Here is a 15,982-nt window from a genome sequence, read left to right as displayed (position 1 = left end):
ACCCCTTATTCTTAAACTGTGGCCCCTGGTTCTGGACTCTTGGTTCTTGGTTTCTTGGTCCTCCAAAATATTCCAAATGGAATTTAAACTGGAGGTAGTGAAGGGAGGGTTCCCAACATGGGGAACACGTTTCCTGCCTCAGTGTGTCCAAACCCTTAATAATCTTATATGTTTCAATAAGATTGCCTCTCATCCTTCTAAACTCCAGAGTGTACAAGCCCAGCCGCTCCAACCTGGTTATATGGTTATGGGCCAAACACAGGCAGGTGGGACTAGTATAGATGGGCGAGAATTAATGCATTGGGCCGAAGGGCCTGTTTCCATGCTGCGTGTCTCTGTGGCACTAGTTGGACAGATATATAGATGGGAAAGGATTAGAGGGATATGGGCCAAATGGGACTAGCCTAGTATGCCAAAGCTCGGCATGGACAAGGTGGGCCAAATGGCCTGTTTCCGTGATGTATGTCCATGTTCATAAGTGATAGGAGCAGAATGAGGCCAGTCGGCCCATCAAGTCTACTCTGCCATTCAATCACGGCTGATCTATCTTTCCCTCTCAACCACATTCTCCTGCCTTCTCCGCGTAATCTTTGACATTCTGTACTCTAACTCACTGACTATATGTACAGATATATAGACATGAAGGGCTTAGTTGGCTATTGGCCTAGTACAGGCAAATGGGACAAGCCCGGTAGGTAAACATGGTTGGCATGGACACATTGTTCATCAGTCTATGAAAGTAAGCATGCAGGTACAGCAGGCAGTGAAGAAAGCCAATGGCATGTTGGCCTTTATAACAAGAGGAGTCAAGTATAGGAGCAAAGAGGTCCTTCTGCAGTTGTACAGGGCCCTAGTGAGACCACACCTGGAGTATTGTGTGCAGTTTTGGTCCTCTAATTTGGGGAAGGACATTCTTGCTATTGAGGGAGTGCAGCGTAGGTTTACAAGGTTAATTCCCGGGATGGCGGGACTGTCATATGCTGAGAGAATGGAGCGGCTGGGCTTGTACACTCTGGAGTTTAGAAGGATGAGAGGAGATCTTATTGAAACATACAAAATTATTAAGGGTTTGGACGCACTAGAGGCAGGAAACATGTTCTCGATGTTGGGAGAGTCCAGAACCAGGGGCCACAGTTTAAGAATAAGGAGTAAGCCATTTAGAACGGAGACGAGGAAACACTTTTTCTCACAGAGAGTGGTGAGTCTGTGGAATTCTCTGCCTCAGTGGAGGCCGGTTCTCTGGATGCTTTCAAGAGAGGGCTCTTAAAAATAGCGGAGTCAGGGGATATGGGGAGAAGGCAGGAACGGGGTACTGATTGGGGATGATCAGCCATGATCACATTGAATGGCGGTGCTGGCTCGAGGGGCCGAATGGCCTACTCTTGCACCTATTGTCTATTGTAGGGCCTATTTCCATGCTGTGTGACTCTACGACTATCAATTTAGTTTAGTTTCGAGATACAGCGCGGAAACAGGCCCCTCGGCCCACTGAGTGCACGCCAACCCGAAACGTCGCCTATTTCCTTCTCTCCATAGATGCTGCCCCACCCGCTGAGTTTCTCCAGCATTTTTGTCTCCCTACTCATAGAATCTTTCTGATCGGCTCAGCAAGGGGGTAAGCACTTGATTGTTCTAGCGTTTTGTTCGTAGACGGTGTGAATCTTGCAAGCAACTTTCTTGCTTCATGTTTGGGGTTCATGTCCATCCCTTGGGATATGTTGGGATTGGAAGCTTCAGCAAGCCTTGCGTGTGGCTGGAAAAAGCTGATGAAACATATTCATGGCAGAAGTACTGGAATGTAATTGGGAAATGTGTGGAGCACCAGCCAAGCACTTGGCAGCGAAGCCTTTCAAATCTCAATGCTTCCCTTGGACAATATGGCCATTGTTTAAGAAGGAACTGCAGATGCTGGAAAATCGAAGGTAGACAAAAATGCTGGAGAAACTCAGCGGGCTCGAAGGGCCGAATGGCCTCTGCCTGCACCTATTTTCTGTGTTACTGTGTTTCTATGAGTTAAAGGTTTCCCTGCGCTGTCGAGCCCACAGCCGCCCGGTGCCAACAGAACCTTGGCATGCAGCTAAACCTGGCAGTCTGTGAATATAGTTCCCACCCCTCGCCTCCCCACCCCCTGCCCCCCCTTCCCCATCCCCCCTCGCCACTCAGCCGGAGGATAATGGACAGGGAGAGAGAATGGGAAAGCCAGTTCACAGGGACAGGAAGCTTGCTGCCGGAGACGCTGGCTGCATCTAAAACGGGCCGCACTTATCTAAGGCGTAGTTGTTGCCAAGCGGTTGGCATGGAGTCCAGGGGTGAGGGGGGGGGTGGGGAGGGAGGGAGGGGGTCATCTGGCCAGGAAACAGGGGAAGCACAAAAGCCCGCTTGTGGGCCAGCCCTTTCAAAGGCCTCTGTTCTTCACTCGATGCCAGGACCACCCGCCCACACGCCGGCCCAGCCTTGACTAGGCCCAGCCCAGCCATCCCATCACCGACCAGATGCTGCCTGACCCGCTGACTTACCCATAGTGCGGAAACAGGCCCGAATTGCCCACACCGACCATTCTGAAGAAGGGTCTCCACCCTATGTTAATTCCCGGGATGGCGGGACTGTCATATGCTGAGAGAATGGAGCAGCTGGGCTTGTACACTCTGGAGTTTAGAAGGATGAGAGGGGAAGTTATTGAAACACATAAGATTATTAAGGGCTTGGACACGCTAGAGGCAGGAAACATGTTCCCGATGTTGGGGGAGTCCAGAACCAGGGGCCACAGTTTAAGAATAAGGAATAAGCCATTTAGAACGGAAACGAGGAAACACTTTTTCTCACAGAGAGTGGTGAGTCTGTGGAATTCTCTGCCTCAGTGGAGGCCGGTCCTCTGGATGCTTTCAAGAGAGGGCTCTTAAAGATAGCGGAGTCAGGGGATATGGGGAGAAGGCACGAACGGGGTACTGATTGGGGTTGATCAGCCATGATCACATTGAATGGCGGTGCTGGCTCGAAGGGCCGAATGGCCTACTCCTGCACCTATTGTCTATTGCCTATTGTCTATTCCTTTTCTCCAGAGATGCTGTCTGACCCGCTGAGTTATTCATGAGGACAGTCAGCGTGGAAATAGGCCCTTCAGCCCGTCTTGCCCACAACAACCAGAACCTCATTTTTTTAATTATTGTGCATTTGTGAGGGAACTGTCCTCTCACCTACTGGAGAGCGATCCTGACCTCATTGGAGACCTTCAGACTATCTGTAATCGGACTTCACCGGACTTCATCTTGCACCAAACGTTATTCCCTTTATCCTGTATCTGTACCCTGTGGGCGGTTCGATTGTAATATTGACTGTGCAGTCTTTCCGCTGACTGGATAACACATAACAAACAGCTTTTCACTGTACCTCGGTACACGTGACAATAAACCAAACCAAATGTATTAAAAACTAAAGGCGTCACGGTGGCGCAGCGGTATAGTTCGCTGCCTCACAGCGCCAGAGACCCGGGTTGAATCCCGACTCCGGGTGCTGTCTGTACGGAGTTTGCATGTTCTCCCCGTGACCTGCGTGGGTTTTCTCTGAGATCTTCGGTTTTCTCCCACCCTCCAAAGACGTGCAGGTTTGTTGCTTAAATGTAGGATATCTATATGTAGAAATCTAGCTCCCTCTTGAAAGCATCCAGAGATCCGGCCTTCACCGCCCTCTGAGGCAGAGAATTCCACAGACTCACAACACAGAAACATAGATAATAGGTGCAGGAGGAGCCCATTCGGCCCTTCGAGCCAACACCGCCATTCATTGTGATCATGGCTGATCGTCCCCAATCAATAACCCGTGCCTGCCTTCTCCCCATATCCCTTGACTCCACTAGCCCCTAGAGCTCTATCGAACTCTCTCTTAAATCCATCCAGTGACTTGGCCTCCACTGCCCTCCTTGTGGCAGGGAATTCCACAAATTCACAACTCTCTGGGTGGAAAAATGGAGGGAGGGATGGATAAGCCATGATTGAATGGCAGAGTAGACCTGATGGGCCGAATGGCCTAATTCTGCTCCTGGAACTAATGAGCATGAAACGCGCCTTCTGTTGTCATGGCAACAACCGTGGGGACATTGTTAGGCCTGTGCTTCTGAGACCTTACAGGCTTAATGTTTGGGATTTATTTAGACATTATTCAGTCGCAACTTGGTGACGTACCATCCGCATGCTTCGTGCTGACAGTGTTATTAATAATTGAATCGGTTTTAGACGCAGTTGATGGAATGCCTGACTCAGAGACACTTTTATTTATTTAACTCAGGCTGTGAATGGCGGGTGGTTTGTGGGAACAGTGGTGTTTAAGAGGCTTTTAAGACAGGCACATGGATATGCAGGGAATGGAGGGATATGGGTCACATGCACAAGAGATTAGTGTATGTAGGATAGTGTTAGTGTGCGGGGATCGGTGGTCGGTGTGGACTCGGTGGGCCGAAGGGCCTGTTTCCGCGCTGGATCTCTAAAGTTCTAAGCATACGGAAAGATAGATGAGAGCACAACAAAGCTGGCTGTGACCGTTTGAACTTCTTCACTGAATCTCTGTGGTAACATTTTAAATGGAGCATTCTCTTTCCCCCCCCCGAGTGTATCTCCCTGATCTATTCTCTGCTTGACGGAGAGGCCTGCTGTCACAACGTTGAGCAAAGCAGAACCAACAGCTCAGAGAGACAGGAGCTGAGATGCTCACTGGTGGACACGGGTACTGTCCTCCCCACCATCGAAGGTCCATCACAGGTACTGACCTCCCCACCATTGAAGGGATCTACAGGAGGCGCTGCCTCAAAAAGGCAGCCAGCATCATCAGAGACCCACACCACCCTGGCCACGCTCTCATCTCCCTGCTACCATCGGGAAGAAGGTACAGGAGCCTGAAAACCGTGACCTCCAGGTTCAAGAACAGCTTCTTCCCAGCAACCATCAGGCTCTTGAATACAACCTCCAAATAACCTCTGAACTACATGGACTTGGGGATTGGTTTTGCCTTTCAAGAGAGAGCTGGATAGGGCTCTTAAAAATAGCGGAGTCAGGGGATATGGGGAGAAGGCAGGAACGGGGTACTGATTGGGGATGATCAGCCATGATCACATTGAATGGCGGTGCTGGCTTGAAGGGCCGAATGGCCTACTCCTGCACCTATTGTCTATTATTTGCACTGTTATTTGTGTGTGTGTGTGTGTATACAGTATGTGTGTGTGTATACAGTATATGTGTGTGTATACAGTATGTGTGTGTATACAGTATGTGTGTGTATACAGTATGTGTGTGTATACAGTATATGTGTGTGTATACAGTATGTGTGTGTGTGTGTATATAGGTGTGTGTGTGTGTGTATATAGGTGTGTGTGTGTGTGTATATAGGTGTGTGTGTATGTACAGTGGCTTGCAAAAGTTTTCATACCCCTTGAACTTTTCCACATTTTGTCACGTTACAACCACAAACGTAAATGTATTTTATTGGGATTTTATGTGATAGACCAACACAAAGTGGTGCATAATTGTGAAGTGGAAGGAAAATTATACATGGTTTTCAAATTTTTTTACAAATAAAAAACTGAAAAGTGTGGCGTGCAAAAGTATTCAGCCCCCCTGAGTCAATACTTTGTAGAACCACCTTTCGCTGCAATTACAGCTGCAAGTCTTTTGGGGTATGTCTCTACCAGTTTTGCACATCTAGAGACTGAAATTTTTGCCCATTCTTCTTTGCAAAATAGCTCAAGCTCAGTCAGATTGGATGGAGAGCGTCTGTGAACAGCAATTTTCAAGTCTTGCCAGAGATTCTCAATTGGATTTAGGTCTGGACTTTGACTGGGCCATTCTAACACATGAATATGCTTTGATCTAAACCATTCCATTGTAGCTCTGGCTGTATGTTTAGGGTCGTTGTCCTGCTGGAAGGTGAACCTCCGCCCCAGTCTCAAGTCTTTTGCAGACTCTAACAGGTTTTCTTCCAAGATTGCCCTGTATTTGGCTCCATCCATCTTCCCATCAACTCTGACCTAGCTTCCCTGTCCCTGCTGAAGAAAAGCATCCCCACAGCATGATGCTGCCACCACCATGTTTCACAGTGGGGATGGTGTGTTCAGGGTGATGTGCAGTGTTAGTTTTCCGCCACACATAGCGTTTTGCATTTAGGCCAAAAACTTCAATTTTGGTCTCATCTGACCAGAGCACCTTCCTCCACATGTTTGCTGTGTCCCCCACATGGCTTGTGGCAAACTGCAAACAGGGACTTCTTATGGCTTTTTTTCAACAATGGCTTTCTTCTTGCCACTCTTCCATAAAGGCCCGATTTGTGGAGTGCACGACTAATAGTTGTCCTGTGGACAGATTCTCCCACCTGAGCTGTGGATCTCTGCAGCTCCTCCAGAGTTACCATGGGCCTCTTGGCTGCTTCTCTGATCAATGCTCTCCTTGCCCGGCCTGTCAGTTTAGGTGGACGGCCATGTCTTGGTAGGTTTGCAGTTGTGCCATACTCTTTCCATTTTCGGATGATGGATTGAACAGTGCTCCGTGAGATGTTCAAAGCTTGGGATATTTTTTTATAACCTAACCCTGCTTTAAACTTCTCCACAACTTTATCCCTGACCTGTCTGGTGTGTTCCTTGAGCTTCATGATGCTGTTTGTTCACTAATGTTCTCTAACAAACCTCTGAGGCCTTCACAGAACAGCTGTATTTATACTGAGATTAGATTACACACAAGTGGACTCTATTTACTAATTAGGTGACTTCTGAAGGCAATTGGTTGCACTGGATTTTATTTAGGGGTATCAGAGTAAAGGGGGCTGAATACTTTTGCACGCCACACTTTTCAGTTTTTTATTTGTAAAAAAAATTGAAAACCATGTATCATTTTCCTTCCACTTCACAATTATGCGCCACTTTGTGTTGGTCTATCACATAAAATCCCAATAAAATACATTTACGTTTGTGGTTGTAACGTGACAAAATGTGGAAAAGTTCAAGGGGTATGAATACTTTTGCAAGCCACTGTATATGTGTGTGTGTGTGTGTGTGTGTGTGTGTGTGTGTGTGTGTGTGTGTGTGTGTATACAGTATGTGTGTGTGTGTGTATATATATAGGTGTGTGTGTGTGTGTGTATATAGGTGTGTGTGTGTGTGTGTGTAGATATATATGAGATACATAATGCTGGAGTATATATGCTGTATATATATATGTGTGTGTGTGTGTGTGTGTGTGTGTGTGTGTGTGTGTGTGTGTGTGTGTGTGTGTTTGTGTGTGTGTAGATATATATGAGATACATAATGCTGGAGTAACTCAGCGGGACAGGCAGCATCTCTGGAGGGAAGGAATGGGTGACGTTTTGGGTTGAGACCCTTCTTCAGACTGAGAGTCACAGGGGGACACAGGGAGAGGAGAGATATAGACGGTGATGAAAGATATGCAAAAATAGTAACCATTATGAAGGAAACAGGCCATTGTTCGCTGTGCAGTTGAGGCAGGGACTATAACAGCATTTGAAAGACATTTGGACAGGTACATGGATAGGAAGATAACGGAGTCAGGGGATATGGGGAGAAGGCAGGAACGGGGTACTGATTGGGGATGATCAGCCATGATCATATTGAATGGCGGTGCTGGCTCGAAGGGCTGAATGGCCTACTCCTGCACCTTTTGTCTATTGTCCATTGAAAGGTTTGGAGGGATGTGGGCCAAACGTGGGCACATGGGACGAGCTTAGTTTGGACTTGTGGGTCGGCATGGACAAGTTGGGCTGAAGGGCCACTTTCCGTGCTGTTGGACTTGATGAGTAACAGTTCAAAGAAGTGAGGATGATGTGATTAGGGGCTGTCACAGATTGGCAAACCACCAGGGGAAGTAAACACTCCCTTGACATTGAGGGGAGAATAAAAAGAAACAGCAGGCGACTGTGAGAGAGAAAAATGACAGAATAGCAGGAAATGTGCGTGGAAACTGCTATTTAATATGTCTAACCTAGAGCAAGGCCCGACATTGAAATGGCTGTTTCATTCAGCTGATTATTACTTTGGTTTAGTTTAGAGATACAGCGCGGAAACAGGCCCTTCAGCCCACCGGGTCCACGCCGACCAGCGATAGAAACATAGAAACAGAAAATAAGTGCAGGAGGAGGCCATTCGGCCCTTCGAGCCAGCACCGCCATTCATTGTGATCATGGCTGATCATCCCCAAACAATAACCCGTGCCTGCCTTCTCCCCATATCCCTTGACTCCACTAGCCCCTAGAGCTCTAACTAACTCTCTCTTAAATCCATCCAGTGACTTGGCCTCCACTGCCCTCTGTGGCAGGGAATTCCATAAATTCACAACTCTCTGGGTGAAAAAGTTTTTTCTCACCTCAGTCTTAAATGGCCTCCCCTTTATTCTAAGTGTGGCCCCTGGTTCTGGACTCGCCCAACATTGGGAACATTTTTCCTGCATCTAGCTTGTCCAGTCCTTTTATAATTTTATATGTTTCTATAAGATCCGCCCTCATCCTTCTAAACTCCAGTGAATACAAGCAATTCCCCGCACGCTAACACTATCCTACACACACTAGGGACTATTTTACATTTATACCAAGCCAATTAGCCTGGAGAACTATCCACACCTTTGTAGATACAAACGGATCCCCTAATTTGAGGATCCCCTAATTTATAACAAGAGTTGAGCAAAGAGGTCCTTCTGCAGTTGTACAGGGCCCTAGTGAGACCACACCTGGAGTATTGTGTGCAGTTTTGGTCCCCTAATTTGAGGAAGGACATTCTTGCTATTGAGGGAGTGCAGTGTAGGTTTACAAGGTTAATTCCCGGGATGGCGGGACTGTCATATGCTGAGAGAATGGAGCGGCTGAGCTTGATTACTTTGGAATTTAGAAGGATGAGAGGATATCTTATTGAAACATATAAGATTGTTAAGGGTTTGGACACGTTAGAGGCAGGAAACATGTTCCCGATGTTGGGGGAGTCCAGAACCAGGGGCCACAGTTTAAGAATAAGGAGTAAGCCATTTAGAACGGAGACGAGGAAACACTTTTTCTCACAGAGAGTTGTGAGTCTGTGGAATTCTCTGCCTCAGAGGGCAGTGGAGGCCGGTTCTCTGGATACATTCAAGAGAGAGCTAGATAGGGCTCTTAAAGATAGCGGAATCAGGGGATATGGGGAGAAGGCAGGAACGGGGAACTGATTGGGGATGATCAGCCATGATCACATTGAATGGCGGTGCTGGCTCGAAGGGCCGAATGGCCTACTCCTGCACCTATTGTCTATTGTCTATGGTCAGGATCGCTCTCCAGTGGGTGAGAGGACATAGAAACATAGAAAACATAGACAATAGGTGCAGGAGTAGGCCATTCGGCCCTTCGAGATCAGCACCGCCATTCAATGTGATCATGGCTGATCATCCCCAATCAGTACGGGTTCACTCACAAATGCGCAACAAAAACTGAAGTTATGTAAGAAATCTGTAATTAAATTGTCGCCTATTGTTATTTGTACATACGCTTCTAATAAAACTAATTTAAAAAAAACCCAAAAAAGCAAATGCACAATATTTAAAAAATGAGGCTACGGCTGTTGTGGGCAAGACGGGCTGAAGGGCCTGTTTCCACGGTGACTGAATGGATGATATAACAGGAAGCGAGCAGCAGGAGCCAGTTGTAAGCCCGACCTCCCACAGGGGACATCCATGGTTGCTAATAACAGCGGGGCATGGATTGCAGCCAGCATTTTAACACAGGCATTTAGTTTGCTCCTGCAAGCAGAATTAACTCCCCACATCCTTTCCCATTCAGCTTCTGAATAAGTTACTGGAGAGAAACCGTGTGGGATTGTTGCAACCCACAGCTTGGCGGGGTCTCACGTTTCGCTTGGGCAGCTTACGACCCAGAGGCATGAATATTGGTCTCTCAAACTTCAAGTAACCCTTGCATCCCCCCCTCTCTCTCTCTCACCACCCTTCACCAAAGTGGATAACCTCACATTTATCCGCATGAAGCTTAATGTGGATAAATGTGAGGTTATCCACTTTGGTAGCTGAGTTGGATGATCAGCCATGATCATATTGAATGGCGGTGCAGGCTCGAAGGGCCGAATGGCCTACTCCTGCACCTATTTTCTATGTTTCTATCTAGCAAAATCAGGAAGGCTGATTACTATCTAAATGGCGTCAAGTTGGGAAAAGGGGAAGTACAACGGGATCTGGGGGTCCTTGTACATCAGTCTATGAAAGTAAGCATGCAGGTACAGCAGGCAGTGAAAAAAGGTAATGGCATGTTGACCTTTATAACAAGAGGAATTGAATATAGGAACAAAGAGGTCCTTCTGCAGTTGTATAGAGCCCTAGTGAGACCACACCTGGAGTATTGTGTGCAGCTTTGGTCCCCTAATTTGAGGAAGGACATTCTTGCTATTGAGGGAGTGCAGCGTAGGTTCACAAGGTTAATTCCCGGGATGGCGGGACTGTCATAAGCTGAGAGAATGGAGCGGCTGGGCTTGTACACTCTGGAGTTTAGAAGGATGAGAGGGGATGTTATTGAAACATATAAGATTATTAAGGGCTTGGACACGCTAGAGGCAGGAAACATGTTCCCAATGTTGGGGGAGTCCAGAACCAGGGGGCCACAGTTTAAGAATAAGGAGTAAGCCATTTAGAACGGAGATGAGGAAAACTCTTTTTCACACAGAAAGTTGTGAGTCTGTGGAATTCTCTGCCTCAGAGGGCGGTGGAGGCCGGTTCTCTGGATACTTTCAAGAGAGAGCTAGATAGGGCTCTTAAAGATAGCGGAGTCAGGGGATATGGGGAGAAGGCAGGAACGGGGTACTGATTGGGGATGATCAGCCATGATCACATGGAATGGCGGTGCTGGCTCGAAGGGCCGAATGGCCTACTCCTGCACCTATTGTCTATTGTCTCCCCCACCCAAGTCGTACCAGCTTCAAACTCATCCATCTTCCTCATTGGACATTAATCTTTAATTGGGACTGTATATCTACACTGTGGACACTGTGGGCGGCTCGATTGTAAACATGTGCATGGATTGTCTTTCCGCTGACTGGTTAGCACAGAACAAAAAGCTTTTCACTGTAACTCGGTACACATGACAATAAACTAAACTGAAACTGAACTATTGACAATAGACAATAGACAATAGACAATAGGTGCAGGAGTAGGCCATTCGGCCCTTCGAGCCAGCACCGCCATTCAATGTGATCATGGCTGGTCATCCCCAATCAGTACCCCGTTCCTGCCTTCTCCCCATATCCCCTGACTCCGCTATCTTTAAGAGCCCTATCTAGCTCTCTCTTGAAAGCATCCAGAGAACCGGCCTCCACCGCCCTCTGAGGCAGAGAATTCCACAGACTCACCACTCTCTGTGAGAAAAAGTGTTTCCTCGTCTCTGTTCTAAATGGCTTACTCCTTATTCTTAAACTGTGGCCCCTGGTTCTGGACTCCCCCAACATCGGGAACATGTTTCCTGCCTCTAGCGTGTCCAAGCCCTTAATAATCTTATATCCTCATCTCCTTCCTAAAGGTACATCCTTTTATTCTGAGGCTGTGCCCTCTAGTCCTAGACTCCCACTAATGAAACATCCTCTCCTCATGCACTCTGTCCTGGCCTTTCACAGTTTTTAACCCTTAATAATCTTATATGTTTCAATAATCCTTCTAAACTCCAGAGTGTACAAGCCCAGCCACTCCATTCTCTCAGCATATGACAGTCCCGCCATCCCGGGAATTAACCTGGTGAAAAGACTAGGCTTGTATTCACTGGAGTTTAGAAGGATGAGGGGGTATCTTATAGAAACATATAAAATTATAAAAGGACGGGACAAGCTAGATGCAGGAAAAATGTTCCCAATGTTGGGCGAGTCCAGAACCAGGGGCCACAGTCTTAGAATAAAGGGGAGGTCATTTAAGACTGAGGTGAGAAAAAACTTTTTCACCCAGAGAGTTGTGAATTTATGGAATTCCCTGCCACAGAGGGCAGTGGAGGCCAAATCACTGGATGGATTTAAGAGAGAGTTAGATAGAGCTCTAGGGGCTAGTGGAGTCAAGGGATATGGGGAGAAGGCAGGAACGTGGTACTGATTGGGGATGATCAGCCATGATCACAATGAGTGGCGGTGCTGGCTCGAAGGGCCGAATGGCCTCCTCCTGCACCTATTTTCTATGTTTCTATGTTTGCATGCGTTCACTTTATCCATGATGTAAACACAGTGAAAAGATTAGATTAGTTTAGAAATACAACACAGAAACAAGGCTTCCAGCCCACAGAGTCGGCAGAGATCACCTGTTCACACTAGCTCCATGTTATCCGATCTAAACCGTTTGTTGTACAGAGCCCTAGTGAGACCACACCTGGAGTATTGTGTACAGTTTTGGTCCCCTAATTTGAGGAAGGACATTCTTGCCTATCGTTCTATCCCTCGCCCTCACTTCGGTAAGTCTGACCATACCGCGGTGCTGCTTCTTCCTGCCTACAGGCAGCAATTGTCTATGTTTCTATGTGGCCTACGCTGCACTCCCTCAATAGCAAGAATGTCCTTCCTCGAATGACCGTGTGTGCAGTGTAAAGTCTGCCGTGTACTGACACCATGTGTTGTGCTGTGTGTTTTTGCAGGTGTTTGGATAATGGGCTGCGTGCAATGCCGGGACAAGGAGACGAGTAAGGCCACGGTGGACGAGAGAGCGGCTTCCATCCCCCAGAACGCCGGCTACCGCTATGGGCTGGAGCAGTCGCCACACCACTACCCCAACTTCAGTGTGAGCGCCATCCCCAACTACAACAGCTTCCACGGCACCAGCGGCCAGACCTTGACCATCTTCGGAGGCGTCCACACCTCCACACACATGGGCACACTGCGGTCACATGGGGGTGGATCACAGACCGGTACGCAAACACCCTCCCCCCCCTACCCTCCCCCTCAACCTCTCACTCCTCACCCGTCAGCCGGCGTCCCGAAACGCAACAATCACAGTCTTAATGGGCAGAAGGTCATACGTGATAGGAGCAGAATGAGGCCATTCGGCCCATCAAGTCTACCATCATTCAATCATTGCTGATCTATCTCTCCCTCCTGACCCCATTCTCCTGCCTTCTCCCCCATAACCCCTGACACCCGCACTAATCAAGAATCTATCTATCTCTGCCTTATTGGGACGACAGATGGCACAATGGGCTAAGTGTTCGGCTGGCAACCGGAAGGTAGCCGGTTCGAATCCCGCTTGGAGTGCATACTGTCGTTGTGTCCTTGGGCAAGACACTTCACCCACCTTTGCCTGTGTGTGAATGTGTGTGAGTGATTGGTGGTGGTCGGAGGGGCCGTAGGCGCAGATTGGCAGCCACGCTTCCGTCAGTCTGCCCCAGGGCAGCTGTGGCTGCAGAAGTAGCTTACCACCACCGAGTGTGACTGAGGAGTGAATGAATAAATCGATGTAAAGCGCCTTGAGTATTAGAAAGGCGCTATATAAATCCCATCCATTATCATTATTATTATTAAAAATATCCACTGACTTGTGGCCTCCACAGCCTTCTGTGGCAAAGAATCCCACAGATTCACCACCCTCTGACTAAAGAACAGATATGACCAACTTGTGTAGGAAGGAATTGCAGATGCTGGTTTAAACCAAAGATAGACACAGAGTGCTGGAGTAACTCAGCGGGTCAGGCAGCATCTGTGGAGAACATGGATAGGTGACGTTTCACAGAGTGCTGGAGTAACTCAGCGGGTCAGGCAGCATCTGTGGAGAACATGGATAGGTGACGTTTCGGGTCGAGAACTTCATGCTGAGAGTCAGGGGAATTTGTCACACATTGGCAAACTGGCTCCATGGAAGGAAGCAGAGGGTGATGGTGGAAGGTTGCTTCTCAGACTGGAGGCCTGTGACTAGTGGTGTGCCTCAGGGTTCGGTGCTGGGCCCGTTACTGTTTGTCATCTACATCAGTGATTTGGATGAGAACATACAGGGCAAGATTAGCAAGTTTGCTGATGATACAAAAGTGAGTGGTTTTGCAGATAGTGAAGATGGTTGTGAACGATTGCAGCAGGATCTGGATCGATTGGCCAGGTGGGCGGAGGAATGGTTGATATGCAGGGCAGGAAACATGTTCCCGATGTTGGGGGAGTCCAGAACCAGGGGCCACAGTTTAAGAATAAGGGGTAAGGCATTTAGAACTGAGTCGAGGAAACACTTTTTCTCACAGAGTGTGGTGAGTCTGTGGAATTCTCTGCCTCAGAGGGCAGTGGAGGCCGGTTCTCTGGATACTTTCAAGAGAGAGCTAGATAGGGCTCTTAAAGATAGCGGAGTCAGGGGATATGGGGAGAAGGCAGGAACGGGGTACTGATTGGGTGATGATCAGCCATGATCATATTGAACGGCGGTGCTGGCTCGAAGGGCTGAATGGCCTCCTCCTGCACCTATTGTCTATTGTCCATAACACCTTTCCTAATGAAGGCAAGTGTGTCAAATATCTCCTTCTCTACCACAGCCTGAGACCAGTGCTGAACTACTACCTATTTCACTGGTGACTCTCGGACTATCCTTGATCGGACTTTGCTGGCTTCACCTTGCACTGAGCGTTATTCACTTATCTAGGAGTACAGGTATAACCCCGAACTAAACGTGTTTCAAAAGAACTTACTTAATTACGGGCTAATAATGGGGAAAAAAGCTTATACTCAAATTCTGGAAAAATGCTCCAATACCAACAATAAAAATGTGGATTTCAAACATGTTCGAAACATTACACTTGGAAGAGATGAGACTCCTCCTAGCAGGCAAAGCAGACCACTTCCAAAAGACGTGGTCTGCATTTATAGAACTATTACAAGCATAAGGTTCAATAGTAATTTAAAATATAAATGGTACCAGGATCTGGTAACGGGGGGAATAAAATAAAATTAAAAATACGGTTGGTATATCCTTTTTTGCGGAGTTTTGTGTTACAATAGAGCGATTGTTTCTCCTTTTTTTTCTTTTCTTTCTAGGGTCTTATTTCCTTTCTTTACTTCCTTCTCTAACTTCTTCCCAAAGGGGCTTTCTTCTCCCAACACTTTCCTGCACCTTCACGACTCTTGCTCACTTTCCTTACTTCTTTTATTTCTAAAAAATAAAAAATAAAAAATAAATAAAAATAATAAAGAAATAAAAAGGAGTACAGGTGCATGGTTCCTTGAAGGTCGAGTCGCAGGTAGATAAGGTGGTCAACATGGCTTTTGGCACATTGGCCTTCATCAGTCAGTGTATTGAGCATAGAGGTTGGGAGGTCATGTTGCAGTTGTATAAGACGTTGGTGAGACCGCATTTAGAATATTGTGTTCAGTTCTGGGCACCATGTTAAAGGAAAGATATTGTCAAGCTTGAAAGGGGTCAGAAAAGATTTACGAGGGTGTTGCCAGGACTAGAGGATGTGAGCTACAGGGAGAGGTTGAGCAGGCTGGGTCTCTATTCCATGGAGAGCAGGAGGATGAAGGGAGATCTTATAGAGGTGTATAACATCATGAGAGGAATAGTTCGGGTAGATGCACAGAGTCTCTTGCCCAGAATAGGGGAATCGAGGACCAGAGGACACAGTTTCAAGGTGAAGGGGAAAAGATTTTATCGGAATCCGAGGGGTAACTTTTTCACACAAAGGGTGGTGGGTGTATGGAACAAGCTGCCAGAGGAGGTAGTTGAGACTGGGACTATCCCATCGTTTAAGAAACAGTTGGACAGGTACATGGATAGGACAGGTTTGGAGGGATATGGTTGGCAGGCGTGGGACGTGTAGCTGGGACATTGTTGGTTGGTGTGGGCAAGTTGGGCCGAAGGGCCTGTTTCCACGCTGTATCACTCTATGACTCTATGTATCTATACACTGTAAACGGCTCGATTGTAATCATGTGTTGTCTTTCCGCTGACTGGTTAGCACGCAACAAAAGCTTTTCACTGTACCTCGGTACACGTGACAATAAACTAGACTGAACTGAAACGGAAAAGAAAAA

At 47.4% G+C, this 15,982-nt stretch overlaps 1 protein-coding gene across 1 annotated transcript in view; it reads left to right on the top strand.

Moving 5' to 3' along the window:
* Positions 1–15,982, top strand: part of fyn (FYN proto-oncogene, Src family tyrosine kinase) — a 184,458-nt gene that overhangs the window by 74,604 nt on the left and 93,872 nt on the right. The window contains exon 3 of the mRNA XM_033022100.1: positions 12,619–12,888. Within this exon, the coding sequence (XP_032877991.1) occupies positions 12,630–12,888 (259 nt within the window). The 5' untranslated portion in view covers positions 12,619–12,629. The remainder of the gene's footprint in view (positions 1–12,618; positions 12,889–15,982) is intronic.

The sequence above is a fragment of the Amblyraja radiata genome, chromosome 5 (assembly GCF_010909765.2).
Source record: "Amblyraja radiata isolate CabotCenter1 chromosome 5, sAmbRad1.1.pri, whole genome shotgun sequence".
Taxonomy (NCBI): domain Eukaryota; kingdom Metazoa; phylum Chordata; class Chondrichthyes; order Rajiformes; family Rajidae; genus Amblyraja; species Amblyraja radiata.
This window is presented reverse-complemented; position numbering and strand designations above follow the sequence as displayed.